The sequence below is a fragment of the Branchiostoma lanceolatum genome, chromosome 3, assembly GCF_035083965.1.
Source record: "Branchiostoma lanceolatum isolate klBraLanc5 chromosome 3, klBraLanc5.hap2, whole genome shotgun sequence".
In the NCBI taxonomy this organism is placed as follows: Eukaryota; Metazoa; Chordata; class Leptocardii; order Amphioxiformes; family Branchiostomatidae; genus Branchiostoma; species Branchiostoma lanceolatum.
In genome coordinates, this window is record NC_089724.1 from 30,202,584 (window position 1) to 30,230,055 (window position 27,472).

Sequence of the window (27,472 nt, forward strand, 5' to 3'; positions counted from 1 at the left end):
CCAGTATTCCAATATTTACTTTGACAAAGCAAAACTGAAATGTATCAGGACATTGGTATTTTCAAAGTATGATACAGGTTGCCAACATAAAATGGACTTTTGAGTGACTCTGATAATCAACTTCATGTCACTTTTTCGATATATTGAAACAGAAATGAGTAGAAGTAAAGACATTTAGTAGAAGTACATGTACATGTAATAGTACAGTAAGAACATGTTGGAAAATGATTCTACAATGTATTCATCACTCAGATGTCAAAAAAGGGTCAGCAGGTTTTCCTCGGGTCAGTGGGGTATACCTAATTTTTCCCTAGGCCTTACAGTTACACACAAAAATAGACGTGACAGAAGGGCGCTGACCCCATCTTGAGCGGGTCGCTACACCGATCAGTGAAGCTACTATCAGTGAAGCTCATCCTGTTCAACACATTATCAGTTATTATTGTCTGTCAAATTCCATAGAAAATTGTGTAAGCCGGCTTGGGAAATGCATAGAAATAACAGGTGAAACCTCACCCCTCCCCATTGTAAAAATCAAACCTTTTCGCCCTTCCTGCGTATTACTTCCTGAGTTCCAAATTCCAAAGGAGGTTCTCTATTACCTACCTGAAATTCCTGATTCAATACGCCTGACGGCAGCCACTTGTAACAAACATTCTCTATGAGTATAAGCAAATCCTCTGTTTGATGGATTTTAGGCATTCTCACACGTTTTCCTGGGACAGAAAAAAATCGGCAGGCATGTTCACGGCAAGCATGTTCGGAGGGAAACTTCTGTGAGTCCATATATGGTTAATATATGCAAAGCTTCCCGCTCTTTGGTACAGTTTCCATGGCAGCAATGTCAATCAAAGGCCGGGGCGGGTAAAGGCCGTCAGACCGTCAAAGACTTTAAAACTCCGCCCTCCGCCCCGGCCGGCTGGCACGCGCGCAAGCAAAGGACATTTGCCACTGGGGAAAGAGAAGTACGGGCAATGTAAACAATGTCACACACATCAGAAAAGGCAGTTTTTCGATCCCAGAAGATTGCGGAAGCTATCAGAAAAATGCCAGACGTTTATCTAAAGAATTGGCCGGAGGAGTTTCTTACGCAGACTACTGGAGTTATGCTTCTATTTTTGAAATTCAAAACAAAAGTAGCCGGCTCGAAATTGTAAGTAGGCGGCCAAAATAGCCGGCTGCCGGTTACTTTTGACAAGGCTTTTAAAGCCTGAACACTCTTGTAATCGAAAATTCTCTTTCTATAACCAAAATATAGCCCAGATACTGGGGTAGCGTAATTTGCAACGATGTACAGGGAACTTAGGAATGGGTCAAGGTGAAACCATGGTTTACCTTGACCCCATGGTTTGTAAAACATTCTAGGAAAGAAGTGTGTTCTGCTCCACTGTTACTTTTCGATGCGCTCCTGTCTCCTGAGCAGAAGGGCCGTGCCTCCCGCGTTTGGGGGAGGGAGTGCTGACATCAGATCCCATTCAGATCCTGTGTAAACAAGGAACAAAAACAGGCATGAAGCATCGGCCATCGAATGTAAACAACCACTGACCTTTGAACCGGCAGCTGGGAGACACTGGTCTGGCCAGGGAAAACCCTGTCCCAAATGATGTAATTCTAAACCACCACAAGTGGCAAAGGTTACAATTTTTTTCTGGATTTGCAAAGTAAACACATCTCTGGTCTCCCTGCCTGAAAACTGGCCATAAGCGATCAAAGATTTCACCAGGAAAAAATTCTCAAAAATAATAACAACAAAAATATTGTGTCCAATATTTATTGCACTAGGTCGTACATCTCATTCAGTCATTGCATCAAACCGAGCGGAGATAAGTGACCTAACAGAAGACTGGATTAAGGAAGATAAGATTATGGCATAAATGAACAATTAGAACGCTGGGTCGCATTTGACGCGAACACGGCAATCTCCCAGAGGCCGTGTCAATCGCATTTTGATCTCGCACCTGTCCAAAGTTCAAGGACGCAACGACTGTGAGACTTTGCTGACGAAAGAATTTGATGTAAGTGCTTGTTACCTTCGCCGAGAAGGTTATGCAGAGGGTAGCATTTGTATGTGTGTATGTATGTAAAGAAGCAGAATAACTCGAGAAGACTCGGATGGATTGTTTTAATATTTGGTAGGCGGGTAGGTCTTGATGAGACTAGGAAATGATTAGATTTTAGGTCCCCTAGCGGCTTGTTAAGGTACTGCAGCGGAACTTTTGATATCTCGTGTTCTGGACAAGCTATGGAACTGATTTTTGAGTGGTAGATAGCTCTTTGGACAGAGAGTAAGTGGTATAGGTTTTGGCCCCCTAGCGGCTTTTTTTGAACTTCAGGAGCAGGTTTTGGTTCAGACTTTGAAAGGGAATAACTCAAGAAGGGCTTGATGGATGGTCATGAATGTTGGTAAGTAGATAGCTTGAGTGATGATGTACATGATTAGATACTTATTATGCAAATTATTATCCAATTTGCATAATCCATGAGGAAAGTTTACACAGCTGCTAAATTCTATGGTAGGACTCTCATATGTGACATATGTATCTGAGGAAGAGAGAAAAATTAATAGTTATCAACTATGCGAATGAGGACCTCATTTGCATAATTAATGAGAAAATACTTTATATCAAGATGGGCTTAATGGATGGTCATGATTTTTGGTATGTAGATAGCTGACGTGATACTTTGTATGATTAGACGATAATTATGCAAATCAGATTCTAATTTGCATAATTAATGAGACAATTTAAAAAACCTGCTGTGTTCCATGATTCCACTTCTGGTATTGAAATATGTGACATTTGTAACTGAGGAAGAGTTGCAATCATCATCATCATCATTGTTCATCCTGAATTACTCCGGTGAGATACAGTCAATAAAGTTCTTCCAGTACAGTTTGTCCTTCATGGCGCAAAATAACTCAGAACCTGAAAGTCCAGTGTCTCTTTCGATCAATATCATTTAAGTTGTGTGAGGTCTTCCAACCCTGCGTTTTCCCTCAGGTAGCCACTGCATTAGTTGCCCAGTAGGCTTGTCACTGCAAACAACATGTCCTGCCAGGGCGAGCCAGCGTTGTCGCACAAGTGACGAAACGGGTGGCAGAGAACCATAGAGTTGCTTATTTGTTAGATGGCTTCTCTAACTTAGTCTAAGATAAATTGTACACCATTCTTAGCATTCTTGTGTATGTACCGTCTTGTTTCTTACTCTGGGCTGCACTCATGGCCCATGACTCAGAGCTGTAAAGTAGGATGGTCTCAGTACAAGCTTTAAACACTTTAGTGTTTGTCTGCTTTCTAATAGAAGCCTTCCATATCTTTTGTAGAGAATGGAGAGAACTCCAAGCTTGAGCAATCCTGCGCTCCATATTTCTCCCTGAATCAGTATAGCCCCACAAACTGGAAATGACTGTGACATAAAAGTGAAGAACAGCCTAAAATGGAACCAGCCGATTCCTACCTGGCCGAATTTCGCTGAAGAAACTCTACTCTACTCTACTCTACTCTAAATACTTGAAGTCAGCTACACACTCGATTTCAGAGCCGTCAGATGTAGTTAGGCGCTCGGAAGATGTAGGGTTCAAATGCATATATTTAGTTTTAATGAAGAGAAATTAATTGCCAGCTCCAAACATACTTTACTCCACTCTACTCATATAGTACATACCTAGACCTTCCCTATGCAGCATCAAATGCTATGCCCCCCTCCCCCTTCCCCACATCATAATTCATGGGGATACTACTACTAACCTGTTCTTGTTGAATAGGCTTCTTCTTTATCAGTCTAAATTATGTAAGTTAGAAGTTTCTCTAGACAGATATTGTATGCTAAAATCTGTAATATTTTATGAGGCTGGCTGATTTAATGAATGGTTGACTGCATGCAGAAACTTCACATTCCCCATAGGATAAACGCTACTGATGTCATATACATGTATGAGATGAAGTCATCAGCACAATCTATATTAAACTCATTAAACTTTGTTCGTACTTGTGGATGTACATCTTCCAATGTTTTACACACTTTCTGTACTCTAGATGGCCGCATTACCTAATAGTAATATACCTTCCCCACCCCACCCACTTTAATCACTACGTTCAAGACACATGGTGTGAGAACTCTGGGACAGTTAAATCTCTTGGAGGGTATCATCTTTCAACTCAAAAGACATCTGGTTAGTTTGGAAGTAACCATTTACAATATCTAAGAGAAGTGTTACCAAAGATTCCGAAACAACTCGACCCCTGGGACAACTCGGCCCCTAGCTATAATTTCAGGACAACTCGGCACCTATATTTACTCAGTACATGATAAGTGTATTTGGACTCGAAGAATAACAATTCTATCGATCTGACAGACAGATGAGTGGACTAAGAATTTTAAGAAACAAAACTCAGTCCCTATATAAGCATTTTTGTATTTCCATAAGTCTCAAACGTTACAAGACCGCCAAAAATTATCATGTTGCGGGCCGACGCGGCGACGCCATTTTCTTTCTTATTTTCGACGCTCTTTCACAAACTCGCTACGCCTATGTTTTGTTATGAAAGTGCTTATAACTTTTTACCGATAACACTAAATGTATAACAGTTCATTATCAATGATTGGACATAGATCATAACAGTTTGTAGGTTTTCAAAACGCGTCGAGACAACCGAGATATGATAAAACTTCCTTATTGATATTCAAACTATCAAAGCGTTCCGGAGAAATGACCTGCAGAGTTTCACAATTAACTATTCTTTTAAGACGAAATGTTTAGCAGGTAAGCAGTAGCAGTTAAACATGTTTATTCCTCACATACATTTTAAAAAGTTCCTGTTCTGTTTGCTGATCTATGTCAGTGTTGGGGCTCGGTGCCGAATTGTCCTGAGCTAGGAGCCAAGTTGCCGAGGGGCCGAGTTATCAACAAAATCTGCAAGAACACATCCAAAATTTATCGCAAACTCACACATTTACTGAACATGCAAACAATCTATATCTCTACCAACACAAAACAAACTGGAAGATTCTTACCTGACTTTTCAGCCAATGGCCGGGAAAAATAGCTTCTTACGTATACATCGTCTTCATTTTTCAGGATGTCAGCCATTTTACTTATTTACATATGTTAATGGTTTTCCAGACCAGTTGTCAAACCACGCCCATCACAACAATAACAAGCACACAATCTTATACAACTATCAACATTATCCATAAAGGACATGACCCAAACAACAAGTAAAAGTTCACATTTCACTTATCATTCAAACTAATCCTCAATTTACAAACAAAATCGAACACGGTCCACATTTCTCATACCATATCACATATCAACAAATCCCACAATGCTGAGCGACAACTCTAACCGATCTGCCCATCCATTTACTGTACGTCAACATGCAAAGAATATTTTGTCATCGCTGTAACAATATAATAACCTTCATTCATAGTCTACACTTCAACAAATAATCTGTCTTTCTGTCATTTAAGCATCAATCAATTTCAAGTACCTTTTATTACATTGTTTGCCTATTGCTAGAAACAAACTCGGTTATATGCCAAAGGGGGGAAGAATATTTTATGTAACAGCATATCAACAGGTCACACACGAGTCAGTCACCTCTCGGGTCAACTCAACCCTGGACTCTTGGAGTCTGTCTGTTCATACTTTTAGTGCCTGATCAAGCAGTTTACAGGTAAGCCAATTAATTTACATCATAACAACAATTGCTTCCTTACATTTAAAAAAACATATTAACCAACGTCATATATAGCTCTATGTACACTAACATGGACGAATTTATACAACTACATCCAAAATCAAACTTTACACAAAGTTACTTCTTAAAGAGGAAGACGGGGGAACCCAGGGTCCTTCACCAATAAAAAAATGGTTCATACTGTGATGCAGAAGACTAAATTGACTCTGACTCAATAAATGGATTGACAGCTCCACGGGAAGCGCCGCGCGAGACACCCCTGCACGCGCGACAAAGCGCTCAGGCCAGACTGGCGCCCCGCGCCGGCTAGCGCGGTCACGTGATGACATTACGTGACCAGAATGTAAATAAACAAGTTCCACATGGCAGCGGGGCCGCCATTTTGAAAACAGGCGCGATATTTTGCATGCCGAGAAACGTGAGTTCCTTGCTGTGTAAAAGATCGTTGAGACTAAAACGTAAGTGTGCAAATGCATGTTAGTTTCATGGTATCCTCACCGGTATTTTTAAATTTGCAATTAAAGCACATCGCTGCGTCAAACTATGCGACTGCGCAACGTTGCAAGTTGTGAGTCTTGTTATGACTTTTTGGAAAAAAAGGTTCGTCGTAAATCCATGGCACGGAAGTTGATTTCGAGTCGTTGTGTGCGGGACCGGACCTAAAACCACCCAAGCATGGCAGGTAAGTAAAAGACCATGTCAAGTTGCACGCAGTAATTTTCTGTTTGGTCATTTAGTAATGTTACGTTAGTTGTTCTTGTGCTGTACGTGTATATAACAACAACAAAGTAACGTTACGTATTCTTCTTCTTTCTGTTGATGCGATATAATTTTGTCTGGTCCCTACTTGTTTGAAATACCCCGTGTTTAGTGCCGAAAAATTGTAGTTCTTCATAAAGGAACTGGACAATTCTTATGAAAAATTAGCTCAAGATCCCTCAAGTTTCGTAACTTGACGAAGAGGGGAGGGGGGCGTATTGTTTACGTTGGAAATATTTTGTAGTTCACGCGTTGAAGCAGTGTGATATTTATCGGGTCCCTACCAATTTGAATCACTCCCCGGTTTCCTCAGAAGGGTGGTGTTTTCCTAAAGGATTCTAAGTAGATTTCCAGTGGCATTTTACTATAAAGTTTGCATGCATCGTCGTAAAGCCAACTTCTAAAGGGGGGGGGGGGCGTGCTGTTTTCGTTGGAACCTTGTAGTTCACGCGTTGACATGGTTGAAGCAGTGTAATATTTATCAGGCCCCTACCAGGTACCATTACCTCCAATAATTTTATAGGAAATTGGGCAGATCTGTAGATTCTTTTTACCCCAAATGTTGGATGTTTTTAGTCTACATTCCAAATAACGTTGAGGTTACATAACATTTATGGTATTTTGTTGTTGGCAAAATTAATTTTTTACCTTTGATAACTTACTAGTATGTGTTTTGCTTGTTGTACACTTGGATACATATGAAAAATAACACTCAAATAGTGTTAAACAACATCAATTCCTATATTTACATCTCCTTATGCCTAATACAGAACATTAGAACATTATAACATTCTATGTCATGGAATCACCTTAGAAATGGAGAAGCACTTGAACTGACAAATTTTAATGTAGTTGTACTTGAATCAAGTGTCACTTTTATGGTAAGTTACAATAGCCTTACAGCAATTGCTTTTAACACCTACGTTCTCACTTTCAAAGTCTCACAAAGTCTCCACTCGCATATAAAAAGCTTTAACGTTATACATCTACAAAAGAACAATGGTCTTACTATAAGTCACATAAAAAAAGGAACAATATAACATCACTAACTTTAGATGAAGAGTTGACAAGTAGAGTAACACACATTAATCTTGCTGCACTTTTCACATTTGAGCAACTTTTCACTCCCACACCCACCAACATCAATTCCTATATTTGCATCTACTTATGCCTAACACAGAACATTATAAGGTAAACATGTCATATACTGTATAATGGAATCTCCTTGAAATGGAGAAGCACTTGAAATGGAGAAGCACTTGAACTGCCAAGTTTTACTGTAGTTGTACTTGAATCAAGTGTCATTTTTATAGTAAGTTACAATAGCCGTACTGCATCTGTGCCTGTAACACAGCTTATCTAGCATAATTGCTTTTAACACCTACATCCTCACTTGCAAAGTCTCACAAAGTCTCCACTCGCATGACTTTAACGTTATACATCTACAAAAGAACAATGGTCTTAGTCAGATAAAAAAAATGCACAATATAACAGCACTAACTTTAGATGATGAGTTGACAAGTAGAATAACACACAATAATCTTGCTGCACTTTTCACACTTGGGCAACTTTTCACTCCCCACCCTGACATGGGTCCAGCCAAAAAATAGTACACCAGTCACATGAACATAACCAAATATAGTCAATAATACATGCTAAGTTAGTCATCTACACAAAAAATGTTGTCATGATACATGATAAACTACTCGTCAGATGAAGAGTAGCCACTGCCACTGTCATCAGCATCTGAAAATCTGTCCCCATCTTCATGCTGCACGTCTTGCCTGGCACGCCTGGGGGGGAGGGCAGGAAGATCTTCATTGTGCCGTACCCTGCCCACAAACGTCCCCTCGATGTCATGGAGGAAGGTGTTTGTCTTGGCCACCAAGACCCTTTGGCCCTCGTTTTGCCTGGGGTTGGCCACACTGTACTTGACGTATCTTGACGTTGCATGTCGGTCGACATGCTCATTCTGGAAAAGATATAATCACAGTTACAACTTGAATAAGACCTGCTTGCACAGTTGTTTTTTTTTATTCTTAAATTTGCTCTCTATTACTATGTTACTGTCAAATTCTGTTTTCCATATTGGCAAGTACTAGTACATTGTATTGGTGTATAATTCCCTTACCCCAGATTTAACTGATATACTGGTAATGGACATATCTGATCTAACATAGCTAAAGTATACATACTTACCCCAGATTTAACTGATATACTGGTAATGGACATATCTGATCTAACATAGCTAAAGTATACGTACCCAGTCAAGAATAGCCAAACCCATCCGCAGCCCATAGTTCATAGATCCAAAGAAAATCCTTTTATCCAGGTACTGTAGACAAGCGTTGTTGAAGGATTCTACGTATAATGTGTCACGGCACTGAAATGGTAGGAAAAAAACATACTCTAGTTACATCTGAGAAAATTGCAGCTAACAAAATCATATTCAACAGCATAGTTCCGGTTATTCTGTATTGTATTCTGGTTATCTCAGTAATATCACACCACATTATATTGTCATTCCTGTGTCTTTCTTTGTATGTATGTTTGTATGTCACTTGTCCTGAACATATCAGAATCCTTGGAAACTCTTTACCTCCAGGAACATCACGTCAAGAGCTGAAGACTGAAGACAGAGTGTGAATATCAAATCTACAAAGTCTCAGTACTCAGCACCGGGTACAGCTATCTAAGTCTTAGTCAAGTTCACTTGACAGCTAAAATCTAAAAACTAAAAAAGTTTAAGATTTTCCATGAAAGGCCACTTCCTGGAAGTCTGTTGGTAGCAATAAAACATGATGGTTGTTTGAATGAAAGCCTGGTCCAAACCTGATGAAGTGAAGATGTGTCTGTACCAGAGACATACAACGACATACAACAGCGAAAGGTAAGTCAGGTTTCCTTTCCTTTTAAATAAGTATACATGTACCAAGATGGCAAGAGTAAGATCTTGATTATTGATACTTGAAGGCATCAAGCATAATGATTGTTTCACACTAACAACCTATTATTCATTTGTTTGTGATTAAAGTAAGATATTTGAAAAATGACTTTACACCTATAAAAATGGACTCCCCCCTCCCATGATCCTCTTGGTCTACTCCCAAGGAAAATAACTGGTCACATTACCCGCACATAGTCAGATGCATGTTTGTAGACATCCAGGGAAGTGATGAACGTCCGTAGCAGATCCACTGCACGTTGGTCTGTCAGGATTAACTTTGTAGGCAGGTAGTTCTGGTCACGCCGGCACCTGGAGCCCTCATGACAGTTTTGGTGCTGGTTCTGTTGACATACAAATGACATATACTGAGCCGTTGTTCCTACCTTACCAGGTTACACCCTCTTGCTGAAGCCATGGTCCTCATTGAACCCCCCTCCCCCCCATGGACAAACATCATCATCATAACCTTCTTTACCTGTAGATTTGTATTATCCTCATACACATTGTTTTGTAACACAAATCTAGGAACCTAGGCTTTGTTATGTATACGCTGCTGTAAACTGACGAAGCAATTTGTTATACTCAGCAAGTCCCCATGAACATACAATAGACCATGTTCTGTCTGCAATTGTTCTGCAAATTACAAGTCATAGATGGGTTTCATGAGTCCTAATTCATATCATGTTGTTGATTCCCCACAGAAACACATGTTGGACCCACCCGGTAGTGGTCTACTATGTTCAGTAGTGACTCTCGTAGCACCTGCTCACTGCCGCCGCACCTGGCCATGCACCAATAAAAGTGGGTCTTCACTGGTGCACCTATAGGTAAGATAATATTATTTTACAGTGTACTGTACCTTGGATTACATGAATTACAAATTTATGTGCATTTGCCAAAGACTCAATTGTCACTCCAATATCTATGTTCTATTCATGATCACACAGGGGTAACAGGTGCATGTTTGAATAGTGTTTGATCACATATTGAGCCATTCTACTAAATTGTTGCAGCTACAGATAAGTTTTCCAACACACTGGTAATTAGAAATACGTACCTTTATCAGCCAGTTCGGCATGCCAGGTGACACCCTCAGTCCTCTTGGCACCATGGGAGACTTTCTTGAATTTTCGTGCAATGCCCTTGGTAGCTGGGGTTGATGGAGAAGGAATTTATGTACTGTATCTATCATTTATGTCAAGAAGCTAATTGATGTAATACAGTGGTCATGTTATTGATGAAAGTACAAATGTTGCCATTTTCCATAGCTCTAACAACAGGACAATAACACAACTTTGTTAATAGTACTCCTATAATGAAACATTTCCCTGCCAAACACTGTTTCAAGTAGAAAAATTTACTAGTATTTTCAAGTGAAACAATAAAGCTCAAAACCAATGAGTCAAAATTGGTTTGACAAAGGAGGTTCAAATCAAATTTAGATTTTAACCTCCTTGGTTTGACAGTCCTTGCCATGAAATTGTATGTTTGCCATGCTCTTTGTCTTACCATGCCAGGTGTCGTTGGAGTTCGTTGTTTTGGAGCCATCAGGATATGGTTGTCGGTCCCGGATGAGTTTGTTGATCACATTACTCCTGTCATGGGCATGGTCCACAATCTGGACACCTGTCACAACACAATACTATTATGAGACAATAGCATTTAAAATCATGACTGGGATCAAGGAAAGGAAAATTCTGTTATTGCATACTAGTACATTCTAAACGAGGTGTCTCTTCTGCAATCTGGGCTTTATTATGCATTGATTGTTACCATGTAAGGTGTACTGTGATTATTGTTTTTTTTTTCATCAGAGCAAATACTGTCTACAAACCTAGTTCATCAAAGCGATCATACAGCTTCTTGGTCCCCCTCATCTCGTGCCTCTGGCTGGACACTTCTTCAGCTTTCGTCACCGGAGCGTATCCCAGCACACGATGTTTGCTGAGAAGATGTGGAAGAAATTCAGAGATGAAGAACAATGCAACTATCTTCAGAACTTGAGCAGCAAAATAGTTACTGTCACTGTCAACCACTACTATCTACTTCAATGTGATATGTCTTGTCAAAATATACTTTTACAGTTGACCTACGTCTGACCCAACGCCATTATGTCGGAGCGATGTGAATTCCTCCGCTGGGCATGTCTGGCATCTGTCACAATGCTCAGCTTGGATTCCTCTTCTTCTTGCTCTCCATCTCCAATTTCCTACAAGAGTCAGAGTTATGTTGTAAATTACAGGCATACTTTTTATGTATCTATCTATACATATGCAATGAGTGTTCTGCTATCAGCACCCCTACAATAGGGATCTATTCAAACTACAAACCAATGCAAGAAGTTCCAAAGCATGTTAGCAGCGATTATTACATTGTTAGCATATGTTGGACATATATAGGTACAATTTTATAAATATATGTATTGTATATTTATTCCATGAATTCTTGGGTCGACTCCAGCCTGGGCATGTTGTAAGGGATTGCATTCGTCATTTCGGATGGTGATGCATAGACGGTGGCCCCATGTATGAGGGAGCTTGAGGCATTAGCCTCTACACGTAGAAGAACCCAACACACTTATCGAGCAGATTAGGGGCAGCCCAGTGTGCTTGGCCAAAAACATGAGCTGTAGCAAAACTGCATCGCACTACCACTAGGTACTTGGAAAAGCATCATGCTTCACCTAAATTGAGGATGTCATTGCTTTACTTTTACTTTACTATATTTATACACCGCACCTATTGTCCAGCTATTGGAAAATAAAAACTTGTTGTCTTTTACAAAATGCAAGCAGAATGACCTACCTCATCCATAGCTTTTTCCATGGACGCCGTCACCATGGCATCCACGACTTCACTGTACAGTATCATAGCTGTAAAGGGGAGAGTAGAGGTCATCAAAAATTTCAGTTTCATATTCTCCAATGGATGCTTTTGATTTGATCAGCAATTATCTATGATAATCAATACCATGGAATACAACGCTTTACAGGTACATGTAGATGAAAAGCTAACATAGGATTATTCAAAGAGTTACAAGATCAATTTTTTCTATAGTTTTGTGCAATTCAACCTCAATAGTAGAGCTCTTTTTTATGTACTAGTTAGTAGTGCTAAATGTAAATCTATGAGCATGTTGGACTAATTCTGCACATCTATTAGAAGAAGTGCTAATGTTTCATTACTGTACAACGTCGTAGATATCTATCAGATATGAAAATAACTACACAAATACTGTGTGGTGACAAACAAGAGGCAAATAATATCCTTACACTTCTTCAGCTTGTCATCAGATAGCTTGCCGATTCCTGCGGCTTTACATATCCTTTGATACTGGTTTGGCAAGATGCCGCTGGATAAGTATCCATGTGCTATCCTGTGACAGGAAAAATATACATCCTTTAGCTATCAAAATGTAAACAGGTAGCAGGTGCCTTATAGAATATATAAGTCGCTTTTGAAGGACAACACTTTTAAACTTTTCGTTACTTTCTTTTGTTTCCATTGTATTTTTTATCAGTATTGCATTGAAAATGTGAGGGGCTTCTCTTCAGATGTACCCTGTTTGAAAGCATCCCTATTGAGACAGCTAATGATGTAGCTATTTGCAAAGGGCGACCCACGAGATAATAACAAACTCATTTTTTTTTTAGCCCATACTTCCGACCGTGCAACACCCCTTTCCCGGGTCAATTTCATAAATTGATGAGGATATCGTACTTACCTCAAGTTCACAAGAAATGGTTTCCCGACGTGGGGTGAGGACGTCCACCGGTAGATGCACCCTCGTCGACACTGTATCTTGACGACAGCGACGTGGCCAATGTACGTGACCTTCCTCAATGTGAGCGCCTCGGGGCACCGTGGCTTTCCGTGTTTTTCTGGGTCAGGGCTGGATACTGGCTCGTCGTGCTGGCTGACGGTGGCCAGCAGGTATCGCAGTGAATCTTCGGCGACTACGAAGAGCCCTTGCCTTTCCCTCCCAACGGGACAGGGTTGAAAATCGCAAAGGGGGGCGGTGCCGGACGATAAAAAACGTTCCCTCGTTGACACGTAGCAGTCCATGAGGGTGTCAATCATGTCCGTGTTAGTCGTTGCGTCGACGCCTCCCATCAGCGTCTTTACTTGCTTGATTTTCTCTTCCATCCTATCTCTCTGCGCCTCGCCCTCTTCCTTCGTGTCTGCAGGAAACAGACACTCCAGTGTCTTTCTGACGGACCGTTTCGTTTGGGAAATTCTCCCATTCTTCAATGTCTTCTTCCGCGACAGCGGATCGTTGACATCGTTGCCATTGATGGTCGCGAGAGGTGGCCTTGGGGGTAGGCCACCTTCAGCCATGACTGCTACAGAAAACGCGTTTGTGAATATCGACCGAGCGATGTGAAGTTGAGAGTGGAGTAGAGGCCAAATTTGGCGCCCTTTCCCTTTTTATAGTAAGTAGTCGAGGGATCATGGGAAGAATTATTTTTATGTGAAGTCGATACAATGAATGCTGTTGTGTTGTATTTATTAAAGGCAGTTGAATAATACTCATATTTGTGTAATGTTGCGACATTATCCCTTTGCAAGAGCTTAGAAAGATTTTTGACCTCGGTGCTTTGCATATTGTTGGAGTGACAAGTATAACACCTTCATCTGCTGGAAGAAGCATTTAGGCGGGAATGCGGCGCTTTTCGGGTATGATGGGAACATATTTTTTTGTTAAAAAAATCATAACTGAAAATGATTAATCGGTATAGTGTTTCATATATTGTTGACAATCAAAGGGGCACGCGCGCTTGTGAAGAATAGCGTCACTATTCCTGTAGAACATCTTGAAAAGCGTGTATCAGCTTGACCTCTGAGATAGGAAAGTATTGTTCATGAGACGATCCTGGTGGGGAGTGTCACACCTCGCTCCAAAGAGGTCAGGCTGACTTCCTGTTCCCGCCAAAATTTCCTGGTACAGTGTCAGAGAATGGCGGGCAGAAAGCACATCACGTTTTGTGTAACTCCCGACGGTGAAGAGTACATGCGAGGTTTTATCGATCATTTTGGCTTTGGAGACGGTGATGTGGTCGAAGTCAGCAGTGTGCCGCACTCCGAGCATCCCCAAGAAGCACCTCCCGGCGCCAACCCACCCCAGAACCCACCCGAACCACAAGCCGACCCCCAGGACGACCCACTTCCCCCACCCCCACCCGCCGATCAGGCAGGTCTTGCTGCCCTGATCCCCCAGGCAGACGGGGTTGCTGAGTGTCCACGATGTCTTTGTAAACCGTGTGTGACAACCCCTGAGCCTTTGTGGTTGGGTCAGCAGCCTGCTTGTGAGGAAAACGCGGCCTTGAGAAAGGTAAAGTACAAAACTTTCTGGGCAACTATGGCCAACATGATGCCCAGCCCCTGGTACGATGACCGTTACTTGAGGAGAAAAGATCAGAAGCTGGCAGAAGACATCGCCCTGGAACCCGCCGCAAGACGACTGGTCATCGCTGGCGGTGGGACGGTCCGTGAGATCATGCCAAAGTGTGTTTTGAAGCTGGTACGCGGCAGATTCCCTAACCCACGGGGAAAAGCTTATCTCGGCCACAAGTGGGTGTGAAAGTTTTCCTGGAGAAATTGTATCCACCGGCCCTTTTCAGGGCCACCACTTCTGACACAAAGAGCTATATCTATCAACATCATGACTCATTTTATTCGTTTTTATCTTGTACAGTTACATTTGTATTTTTGAAAGCTTTTGTTGTAGTCAACAGCAGCACATTTTTCCCATAATGTGCTGTAGTGGACAATATTCTCTGACCTAAACACGCAATATTTTGTTGCATAAACTCGCTGACAGGTACGTATAACTGTAGTTACGTTACTGGAAATCCAAGGCCGTGTTAGAAACACTAACAGAGGAGCAACGCTGTTGTGTAGGGTGGTAGGTACTGTGCTGAAAGGAGCGTTGAGGTAAGTGATTTTGCACAATGATTGAGCTATATTCATCTTTCTTCACGGGGTGGAATGTAAACAGACAGACGTGTTAGATTGGTCAAAGGTCACGACCTCCGAACCGTAAACAGGAAGTCATTTGCATATTTCGGTTGACGGGAATTTTGAAAGTTTGAAAAGCGAGTTTCATTGTATCACATTTGAGGCTGTCTCGGGGCAAAAAGTATCCATTTTCTAACTCAGCCAAGCCTATAGATTACGATTGTAAAGAAGAACAATTCTTGATGGGAAGATCGACGAAGGAAAATCTCGATAACCCGCCCGGTCGCGCTGACTATCCACAAAAAATTATATTAGTACTAGTATTCAGTTACCACAGTCAAGCACCCTGTGTTTGAATCTCGTCATACTTTTGCCTCTGATTTTAGATCAGAGCAAGCTGCTTTTATTAGTAGAACTACTTCATTGTCAAAATAACCCATTCAACTCCGTTACAAATCATTGAATATACTCGCAAACATCGCACCGACGGTATAACGTTATATAGGGTGGTGGCTTTCGCGAGGCGTGCGCTGCGGTGAGTAACGGTTTCTTGTTGACTTGTATGTATAAACGGCTCAAAGTCCTTCAGTATGGTTTACCGAAGCGTTCTGGCTATTTACCCGGCGGTCGCGGCACATTTCACCGCGCGGGACTGTACTGCGGGCCGGGGCAAGCTGCCTTATAGCGTCAGGCTGCAGCTACGCCCTTGAATTTTATTTCGGTGACATTTGCCGTTTGAAGTTTGACACATACTGATCATACAAAAACCAGTGAAGTTGTTCTATCAGTGGGTAGCGTAACTTTTGAAGTACATAGTACAACCGGAGCTCTCCGCGATGTGAACACCACGAAGGTTTATGTTAGACTGAGGGCTGGTTGTTTATGTTTCGCCTTTTATCGGGTTGGGTCAGGTCATTATATAGTACAGGCATGCTCTTTAAGACATTGACATTAGATACTGTAAAGTCGTATATTTTTACAGGATAAAAATAACACACCGTAACAGAAATGGCTATTCATACTAAACTTTATATGAAGAAAGCACATGTCTGTAGACATCATGAATAATTACCAAAAAAATAAATTTACAATCATCATAAATTCAAAAGAAGGGAAAAAAGTCATGGAATAATGAACACAAAGTGTCAGTACAAAATAAAAACAATCTTACCGTATATGTAATTCTATTTACAATTATTTGGACATTTCAGAGCGATTTAAATATGAAAATTGTCTACCTGCCTTTGATGTAATATTTTCCATCCGTACCTTGAGATGATATGAACTATTTGTGAAAATTAAAAATAGTTAGTAAACATAATATGTCTTTTTCCCTTCATGACAAAGGCAAAAGGCAACATCCGCTCTTCTTTTGAAAGTTGTGCGCCCCCTCCAGATTTACCCCCTCGCGACCCGGCATCCTCCCCCCATCCTGCTATATATCTCTGGGGAGATCCCTGCAATCTTATATGTTCTTGACATTTGAACTTCTACTTCTGTGGGAAAGAAAGTAGCTTTTGTTATAAAGAAATAGGTAGTTTGAGTAAAAACTGATGAAATCGTATATTTGTTTTTGACATGTGGACTTGATTTACATAAATGATAAGATTACTTCATGAATGTAATATGTTATATCATCGTGAAGTATGAAGTATATGATAGATATAATGGCAGTTATTTTCTGCAACTTCAGCTTGACACATGAAATTTCTAGTTTTGAGCAAAATTACAGGCTTTGTTGGGTAAAAATTGGAAAAAATGCCCTAACTTTGAAAATCAACAGGATGGAGCTGAGATTAGAACAGGATGGAGGAGCGCCACTGTACCATTCTTTAGGGAGATCCCTGAGATTGATTACTTAACCTTACACCTCCCTCTGAACCTCCCTTATCTTAGATGTCCCTTAGACCATGACGTTACCCAACAACAACCACAGAAGTTGGGAATGTTCTAAATTGACCATGAAAACTTTTATCCTAACCTTTGTGTCATGCCCATCCTAAAGAATTTCAAGCAATATATTATAATAAAGAAGATATGGATTTTAACTTCATATTTCTTATACAAGTTACACCAAGCTCTTTTTCCACTTCTCACACTCACCATGAACTGTCAATCACAATGCCATGCCTAGGCCTAATCCCCCCCCCCCCACACACACACACACCAAGTAAAGCTCTATTTACAGTCTGTAACAGCCAAAAAAAAGATCAGTATTCTCTGAGGTATACCCTGCATTTCGTATTACACAATGTTCTACACTGGGAGCATAAAAAGAATATATGACAAATGTTAACGTTTATAACTTATCAAGAAAATATAAAAAAATTGGTTATTCTAGAAATATCAGAATTTGACTATTATTACCACAAAAATTTGTTACTTTATGAGTGTATCTTGTAACTAGTTATAGTAGTGGTGACAATTACAATTGACAGATCTAGACACATTAAATGATTGTATTCAAATTCAAACATTAGTTAAATGGGTTTCTATAATCATACCAACACAACAATTTTTAAGAAACCTTCTTCATTTTTATCTTTTACAATTTATGATACCAAAATATGATGCCTACAGCCCAAAAAAAGATATGTATTCCCTGAAATATCCAAAAAAGATAGGTATTCCCTGAGATATACTTTGCATGTGGTACTACACAATTTTGCTCTGTATGAAAGAAAAATCATCTGGAGTTTGTAGGAACATGTCATCTCTTCATTTTTAGCTTCATGTGTTCATTTCGTGGTTTCCCTATAACATGTCAAATGTTGTAAGGCAATGAATATAAAACTTGTCAAAACAAGGAAACTTTCTATTGGAAAGCTCAAATTGCAAACAAAAGCAGAAGAACAAACTATAGTGAGCGCTGAGTGACAGTTGTACACAAAAAAATCAGTATGAAATTTTGAAAAAGTCAGATGACATTGGTACTTACTGCGCCATTGCTAAAACATAGGGACCAGTAACAAGATATTATAAGGCCTGCCTTCCAATTCCCCATGGAGCAATGCATGAACTGTTTCCTGTGCCAGAGAAACTTAGCCATGTTGTAAGACACCAGTATCTCTGCGTTGATTACAAACTGTTTTCATAACCCAAAGTGGCCTCTGTCAGCCTATTGGTTTTGACTTCCCTTCTTGCATTGGGAATGGAATACTTCCTCCAACGCATGCTTATTAAACCGGCGGAGAGATTCTTTTCTGAGGTGTACACATGTGTTGCAATTCTCTTTAGCCCATCGCTGTGGTCCCCTCTTGCAGGCCACAGAACAGTAATACTGAAGCTTCCTATCTTAATATATGGAAATCATGTAAGAAAGAAGCTGTCAAAAGTCCCCTACCAGAGTTTTAGTCCATGAAAAACATGCATTGGCAGGGCTGTCAGGCCTCTAAAGTTTCAATCTAGAGCAAAATTTCAACTTTCTAATCGGCGAAACCCCTACGAATCCGGGCTTGTTTACCAAAGTTGACCTCTGACCCCCTTCTCCACCTTATAATCACACAAAAACAGCAAACTCTGAGGCCTACAGACACCACAAACATGGATGAAAGTCTGATTTTTCAACTTAATAAGAAGGTAGAAACCCTTACCTGTAAAATCCAGCTCCAAAATATCAACATATCCTGGAAAAAAGCCCCTTTACAGCTACCTTTACCAAGGGTACCAAACCTATTTCCATGGGCTACAAGTTGGCCTTCTGTGCCTGCGCCAGATCTGTCCCCTGCTATAGGCCCCAGGCTTTGAGAATTGACAAATTTCAATCACTTCACATAGTGCGAGAAAGAGTTGCCAAACACCATACCAAGTTTAAAAGATCTCTGACCTGGAATGGTCCCCTGGGAATACTTTGGGAGACAGGTGTCAGAGTGCTTTCCTCAGAGCTGTTTCAATGGTCTGAGGCAAATGAAAGGTCCCATATTATTTAGAGAAAAGTGACATTAACAGAAGAAAACGTTAAAAGCTGCTAACCCTGGCATTAGGAGATTACTCTTCCACACTTATGAATAATTATTTTCGCAGAGAAGCGGTCATGTTTTGGGCAGCAGCGTCCGTGTGTTTGTGTGTGTCAGTCTGTCACCACGATAACTTGACAATGCCTGGATGGAGTGTCTTCTTATTTGGTATGAGTAAGTCTTAGTGAGACCTCAAAGTCATTAGAGTTTGGACCTAGTTTGCAAATTGAACATAAACAAGGAGTCTGAAAGAAGATGTAACCTATACTGGCTGTAGGCTGCCTGACATCAAAGTTGATATTGCAGTTATGATTCATACTGTAAATACCACGAATGAGGTTAACTTAGTATATTTTTACTATATAGTGACTCACTGTGACTGTGTACAAGAAGGCTGGCTACAGTCACCATTGCTGCTCAGCTGGCAGAGCACAGCCCCGATGCTTCAGGCCTATGATGAGGCAAAGGAAACAACTGTCTACATGGAGAACAATGGTGAGGTACATTTTACACATGTACACTTTCCATGCAGCTGTCATTTGTTTGTATTGCATACCTCGTAAAACAGGGGTTTTTCTTGAAAAATTGAACAAGAGGGAGCACAAACAGACCATGGAGCAAAATCTATGTATTTATGGAAGAATTGATTGCTGAGTGAAGGCTGTAAGCTGGATATTAAGCTAAAATCTGAATACAACAAGGGGGCGCTGGGCTGAAACAAGAGGGTGCAGCGCCCCTCTTTCCTGATTCAAATGAACTCCTGCAGTATATGTGGACTGTAGAGTAAGTTCGTCTTGTATGTAGTATTCAAATATTTTAATGAATTATCAAGTTGTTGTTTTTGCTGCCCTATAAATTGTAATGACCGAGCTCCAATTCAGCCAATGGGCTGCCATTGTTCGTGAATCTACAGTATCAATAAACCATTGCTACTATGCCTCATGGGGTAAAACACTAGGTTTGTACTGAAGAGTACAAGCTGCATATCTGGACAGATTTATTTGATCTGTTCACACCAGGATGGACTCCTACCCTTTTGATAAGTGTGGTGGGCTCTTTCACCTGCTCAAACACGGAACTCCCATGTAACGTCCTATCCAAGGGACATCCCTAACCAAACTTTGGTACTCAGTTTCAAATGAGTGAAGTGAGGAATTTCATGTTAAGTGCCTTGTCAATGGTTACAGCATTGGGTCATGTGTCAAGGGATTTGAATCCAGGTCTCTCGGCAATACACCCTACGATTGTGGCACACAATGCTATATTGTAAATCAGTTTATCTTCATGGTGTAAGGAAAATTAACATTTTCACTGAACTTTAACTTCAAGGTGGCTTCACATGTACCTGTTTTTCCCAATACAGGACATAAATCTGCTGAGGTGAAACCTACTGTGAGCTGTATTTTCTACCAGGACATCCGGCGCCCTTCCAGGACAGCACCCATGCGAGAGTTGGAGCTGAAACACACATACTTCAGGGAGAGAGTTTGGGATAAGTATTTCAATATGGTGTACTGATTCATAGCATGATGATAAAGAGGATGGATGTACTCTCACCTCTCAAATAAACGTACCGGTACGTTTATTTTTTTTTGCCTATAGTTCCACCCAGTGCGTTCTTATTCTAGACGGTACGTTTATTATTTTTTGAAAAATTGAGGCTTTGCAAACCAGGAATCCCTCTAAAATCGTAAGTTAAGGTTTATCTGCCTATATTTCCCCGGTATTTTTGCTCGTAATTCGCTATTTTTCGGCCTACCGGCGTTGATTTTCTCGCCGCTTTGACGGCCTTGTGAAAAGTATCCTGGCGGCACTCGTAACATATCGGGTCGATATCGCTATGACGCTACAAAGTAAACCGGGAAAAAAGACGCGACATTGACATTTTAAAATACAATTTTCATATAAATAACTTTGATAGTCTCTGTTTATATCGTAAACCAAAGCACGCTGATCAAAAATGTGTGGAGTAGGGTGCACGCCTGCACGGGGAATAATAATTTCCTGACCACTATATCCGTAGTATCGGCAGCGCGGCGGAAGAATTATTTGTTCGCAGAAGACATGTAACACGTTTAAACAACAATCATAACTTAACTTCCCTTGTAATATGTGTTTTGAGGCCACAAAATCTGTAAAACGGCAGAAATATGTCCGATATGATTCGGTAAACAACTGCGCGAAATCGCGAAACATGGCCGCCACTCTCAGGCATGGCGACAGTAAAACTAGCAGCATATTGCATAGTGCGGATACCGATCTTTAAAATGATACCGTAAACGCATGGAAATATTATATTTTTTGGGCAACGATAGACACACAAGGCCATATTTATTTTCAGAGGGTTCATTTTTTTTAAATAATCGTAAGATTTTCCCAATTTAGGCGGTTCATCGCGGGTTTCTAGTGTCAACACGTAATGGGTAACTTCTTAGTATGTGCGGTCTGTGACGTTGAGCTACTTTTATACTATAGTGGATCTCTGTTCAATATTGTGGGATTTACCGCGGGAACTGGAAATCCGAGCGTCTCACTTTGTTTTCGACGCTATGGAGCAAAAGTTTATAGACATATCTCTTTTGTGGAAGGACTGTGTTCATATTTGTGTTTTTTTGTGGTTGATGTCTTTAGAAAATATGATCAGGTACATTTAACTTAAGTGCTCTGATGATTTTTGTTATATGTCACTGATTGCAGTCATAATAAAATGATATAACAATTTTCTTTGATCACTTGCTTCAAGTTACAAGTAGAAAAAGCATGTATCATGTACATTTTCACTTGTTGAATTTGAAAGCACCGTGGCCCCCGGTTAGGGGTCATAGCGGGGAACCTATGCCCAATTTTTCAATATTACTATTATACTTTACGAAGAGGCGAGGAAGATCATCATGATTTGAACAAGCTATGGACAGTTATTCTGTTCAATATCTATATACTTAATGGGTACGGCATAATTGACTAAATATAAGCTACCTACCTGCTTATTATCTTATTTCCCTCTGACAGTGACAGTTGTACATGTATGGACACAGTTTACCTAGCCTCGACTGTCGATTTTTGAAATTTTCCGGGGGGTACTTTTATTCCAGGGGGTACTTCTATTACATTTTGAAGATTTGTCCGGGGGGTACTTCTATTCCAGGGGGTACTTCTATTTGAGAGGTTAGAGTACATGTTTTTTTCATACTCGGTAAATGATACACTGAAGATTTTGTGCCTAAACAGTCCACAAACGACCACAACTGATCACGACAAGGTCTGATACTAGTATGCAGTGGATCTATTACTAGTAACCCCTTGACAGGGAAAGTGCAAACAAGGGACAGTAACTGCATGTATAAGATTGTTCAAAAACAGATCAAACTGGTGAATGTATAATGTATAAACCATTGCACAGGGGTACTAGTTAGTACAAACAATGCTGTTGGAAAGAGAATGCCACAGAGTCTGGTATGGACAACCACATAATACAATACAATCTTCTAATGCCTAATTTTTATATATACAGCAACCTCAATGACTTACAGTCGCCAGTGCCACTAATAACCTTCAAGGATTAAGTAGTATAGAAGACAATCAAGAAAATTATGTTTTCAGAGTATTCTTTTTGCCTGTTTATAAACAGGATAACTCTAGAAGTCATTGATGTACATGTATATGTATCTTTATAAAAAAGGTATTTTGGTAGATGTGGGCAAAAGGAAGTAATAATTAGATTATGGGGGCCCCCTGCCAGCTTCCAATGGTACTGCAGGAGGACTTCAAGTTTTCATATCCTGTGTTCTGGACATGATGTGGTCATGATTTTTCAAAGATAGATAATTGGGCTCCTGAATAAGTGACATTCAATTGGTTCCGGCCCCCTAGCAGAATTCATGATCATTATCTGCAGGGGATAATTTTGTTTGAGACTAAATGGAAAATAATGATTTGAAAGTTTTGGTCTGCAGATACCTAGTAATGTTTCATAATAGATGCTAACTATTCAAATCGGGCTAATTTGCATGAATAATGAGAAAAGTTTTCAAGTCTGCTCTCCTTTAGCCTCTGTTGCAGGCTTCCCCACAGCAATTTTTCAACTTATCGGGGCCAGATTTTTTGGCTGGGGGCCGTATCTGCTTGGGGCCGTACCTGCTGGGGCTCCAGATATAACTAAAAAGTGTACATGTCAATCAAGCAAGTAAAACTTTATTAACATAATAAATGTTAAGTGTCATGATACCATAGTGGGAATGATTTCAACGGCCTTTTGAAGTACAGATTACAGATGAACATTATTAGACATGTTTCAAACAAAGGCCTCATTTGCATAATAAACGAAAGGATGCTTGATCAGCATTGTTTGCTAAAATATGACTTGCATAATTGGGCACTGTGTTAATTGGGCACAGAAGATCATTGATTCATGTAATCTATGTAAATGAGGACCTTATTCTCATAATGAGAAAACCTTAGCATACGTCGTGATTGTGAAGGTTAGCTCAACACTCGAAAGACCTTCAGAAATGGCATGTTCTTGAGATAAATCAAATTGTCGGGGCTTCTTCTCGCCTTTAATCATACTTCATATGAGGGGTGTCTTGAAAAATGGAGAGCGAAGCATGGTACGTGCAAAATAAGCAAAAGAGCTTACATAGACTCTCCAGGCATACCGGCTGGTTTCCTATGACGGCATTGGTCTCGCCTGAGATGGGAGGCATTGCTAACAAGGGACCAGTTTCACCGCTATTGCCTAACACCCGAAAGACGTCAGAATTGCCAAGTCAAATGGTCGGGGCTTCTTCTCGCCCCTTGAGCCATACTTAATATGAGGGGTGTCTTGAAAAATGGAGAGCGACGCATGGTATGTGCAAAATAAGCAAAAGAGCTTAGATGACTCTCCAGGCGTACCGGCTGGTTTCCTATGACGGCATTGGTCTCGCCTAATATGGGAGGCATTGCTAACAAGGGACCAGTTTCTCCGCTACTACCTAACACCCGAAAGACGTCAGACATGGCAAGTAAAATTGTTGGGGCTTCTTCTCGCCCCTAGCCGATTACTTCATATAAAGGGTGTCTTGAAAAATGGAGAGCGAAGCATGGTACGTGCAAAATAAGCAACAGAGCTTACATAGACTCTCCAGGCGTACCGGCTGGTTTCCTATGACGGCATTGGTCTCGCCTAATATGGAAGGCATTGCTAACAAGGGACCAGTTTCTCCGCTACTGCCTAACACCCGAAAGATGTCAGACATGGCAAGTGAAATGGTCGGGGCTTCTTCTCGCCCCTTGAGCCATACTTCATATGAGGGGTGTCTTGAAAAATGGAGAGCGAAGCATGGTACGTGCAAAATAAGCAACAGAGCTTACATAGACTCTCCAGGCGTACCGGCTGGTTTCCTATGACGGCATTGGTCTCGCCTGAGATGGGAGGCATTGCTAACAAGGGACCAGTTTCACCGCTACTGCCTAACAGCCGAAAGACGTCAGACATGGCAAGTAAAATGGTCGGGGCTTCTTCTCGCCCCTTGAGCCATACTTAATATGAGGGGTGTATTGAAAAATGGAGAGCGAAGCATGGTATGTGCAAAATAAGCGAAAGAGCTTACATAGACTCTCCAGGCATACCGGCTGGTTTCCTATGACGGCATTGGTCTTGCCTAATATGGAAGGCATTGCTAACAAGGGACCAGTTTCTCAGCTACTGCCTAACACCCGAAAGACGTCAGACATGGCAAGTAAAATTGTCGGGGCTTCTTCTCGCCCCTAGCCGATTACTTCATATGAGGGGTGTCTTGAAAAATGGAGAGCGAAGCATGGTACATGTATGTGCAAAATAAGCAAAATAGCTTACATAGACTCTTCAGGCGTACCGGCTGGTTTCCTATGACGGCATTGGTCTCGCCTAATATGGAAGGCATTGCTAACAAGGGACCAGTTTCTCCGCTACTGCCTAACACCCGAAAGACGTCAGACATGGCAAGTGAAATGGTCGGGGCTTCTTCTCGCCCCTTGAGCCATACTTCATATGAGGGGTGTCTTGAAAAATGGAGAGCGAAGCATGGTACGTGCAAAATAAGCAAAATAGCTTACATAGAATCTCCAGGCGTACCGGCTGGTTTCCTATGACGGCATTGGTCTCGCCTGAGATGGGAGGCATTGCTAACAAGGGACCAGTTTCTCCGCTACTGCCTAACACCCGAAAGACGTCAGACATTGCAAGTCAAATTGTTTGGGCTTCTTCTCGCCCCTAGCCAATTCGTATGAGGGGTGTCTTGAAAAATGGAGAGCGAAGCATGGTATGTGCAAGATAAGCAAAAGAGCTTATATGACTCTCCAGGCATACCGGCTGGTTTCCTAAGACGGCATTGGTCTCACCTAAGATGGGAGACATTGCTAACAAGGGATCAGTTTCACCGCTACTGCCTAACACCCGAAAGACATCAGAAATGCCATATTCATGAGATAAAGTCAGATTGTCAGGGCTTCTTCTTGCCCCAAGTCATACAACAGATGCACGTATCAAACTCCCGTCATTTACCAATAAGGTATTTTATCAGATTTCTTTTAAATGAAATGATTAATTCATTTGCATAATTGATATCTATCGATATGCCTCTTTTTCTCCGTCACATTTGCCTTACATGTGTATGTTTGAAAATCCTATCTTAGTATGTGGTGGATTTAGAAAAATTTCCTCATTGATTATGCAGATTAGCTTCTGATTTGAAAAATCAGCATGTTACTGTTTCAATCATCACTTTAGATATCTAGATTCCTAAACAACCGAAACCAGAGACTTGCTTTGCAATGACCCACTAACAGTGCTTGTCATATGTTGATTTCTTGACCTGAATTCCAGTACCCTGGCTGTTATGATAAGTTAAGTGGCATGTCACAGTATGCACAGTGGCAGTAGACCACCTTAACCTCAATAATTTTGTAGAATAGGTCTTTATTTACATAACATACATCTCAATATGTTAATCATCATCCAAGATACTTATGTTTGAAAAAAAAACTGATGTAAAGCCATCAATCTCTTCTTGAGTTATCCTCTTCCAAAGGTTCCAACAAAAAGACCCACTGCAGCTCCAAACCAGCCGCTCACCATGATTCAAACTTGCACTACTCACTCCTTGCTCCAAGAGCTATTTAGTACTAGTACTTAAAAATCACAACCCTATCACTTTAAAGTGACGGTGCAGTACTGTAGGGAGCTGATAGGAGGCCCATTATCGAACTGGACATGTTTTCCCAACCCCTACCCTCCTATCAACTATCATGAGGATCTATTCATAGCTTTCAGAGTGATGTTTTTTTAGAAACAACAAACATACATTTAACTTCTGCAGCATTACCATAGGAAGTTGCCAGGAATCTCATTATCAAGGCTTAAGTAACCTTTATCTTACCGACACCCACCTACCAAATATCAGGGACATCTATCCACAGCTTCTCGAGTTATGCTGTTTACATCAAACAAACATGCCTCCACAGCCACTTCACCATGATAGCGAAACCGAAAACATAACCTCCTGGCAAAGGTACTTTTGCTAGGCACTACAACTTTCAGATATACAACTGTACCTACCCTCGATGATGAATGTTATATACACACTGACATACATGTCACTAATGCTGAACATCACGCCTGCCATACATACAACCACACCTTTCCTTGGTGCCGAACACCACACCTGTCATAGATACAACCACACCTATCCTTGGTGCTGAACAACACAGCTGTCAAACATACAACCACACCTGTCCTTGGTACTGAACAACACAGCTGTCAATGGTGCTGAACAACACAGCTGTCATATATACAACCATACCTGTCCTTGGTGCTGAACACCACACCTGTCATAGATAAAGCCACACCTGTCCTTTGTGCTGAAAACCACACCTGTCATAGATACAACCACACCTGTCCTTGGTGCTGAACAACAGACCTGGCCTAGATACAACCAGACATGCCCTAGTTACTGAACAACACAGCTGTCAAACAAAGAACCACACCTGTCCTTGGTGCTGACCAACACAGCTGTCAATGGTGCTGACCAACACAGCTGTCAGATATATAACCAGACCAGTCCTTGGTGCTGAACATCACGCCTGCCGTACATACAACCACACCTGTCCTTGGTGCTGAACAACACACCTGTCATA

General features: G+C 41.0%; 1 protein-coding gene and 1 long non-coding RNA gene across 2 annotated transcripts in view; one reads left to right on the forward strand and one right to left on the reverse strand.

The window, feature by feature from the left end:
- Positions 1-22,250, forward strand: part of LOC136431367 (uncharacterized) — a 49,419-nt gene extending 27,169 nt beyond the window's left edge. The window contains exons 2-3 of the long non-coding RNA XR_010755040.1: positions 19,685-19,813; positions 20,682-22,250. This is a non-coding gene — a long non-coding RNA (uncharacterized lncRNA). The remainder of the gene's footprint in view (positions 1-19,684; positions 19,814-20,681) is intronic.
- On the reverse strand, positions 9,632-13,742 carry LOC136431365 (uncharacterized). Its single transcript, XM_066422710.1, has 8 exons — positions 13,129-13,742; positions 12,677-12,780; positions 12,210-12,277; positions 11,499-11,614; positions 11,240-11,349; positions 10,915-11,031; positions 10,463-10,555; positions 9,632-10,226 (listed from the first exon to the last, which is right to left on the reverse strand). Exons 1-8 carry the CDS (start codon positions 13,740-13,742, stop codon positions 10,075-10,077), a joined length of 1,374 nt encoding a protein of 457 aa, XP_066278807.1. The 3' UTR covers positions 9,632-10,074.
- Positions 22,251-27,472: the final 5,222 nt, after the last annotated feature.

Coding starts and splice junctions, on each gene's coding strand:
- LOC136431365 (XM_066422710.1), bottom strand. CDS start 13,742: ATGGCTGAAGGTGGCCTACCCCCAAGGCCACCTCTCGCGACCATCAAT. Junction 11,032..11,239: donor TGATCGCTTTGATGAACTAG/GTTTGTAGACAG, acceptor GTGTTGTGACAG/GTGTCCAGATTGTGGACCAT. Junction 10,227..10,462: donor TGCCGAACTGGCTGATAAAG/GTACGTATTTCT, acceptor TCTTACCTATAG/GTGCACCAGTGAAGACCCAC.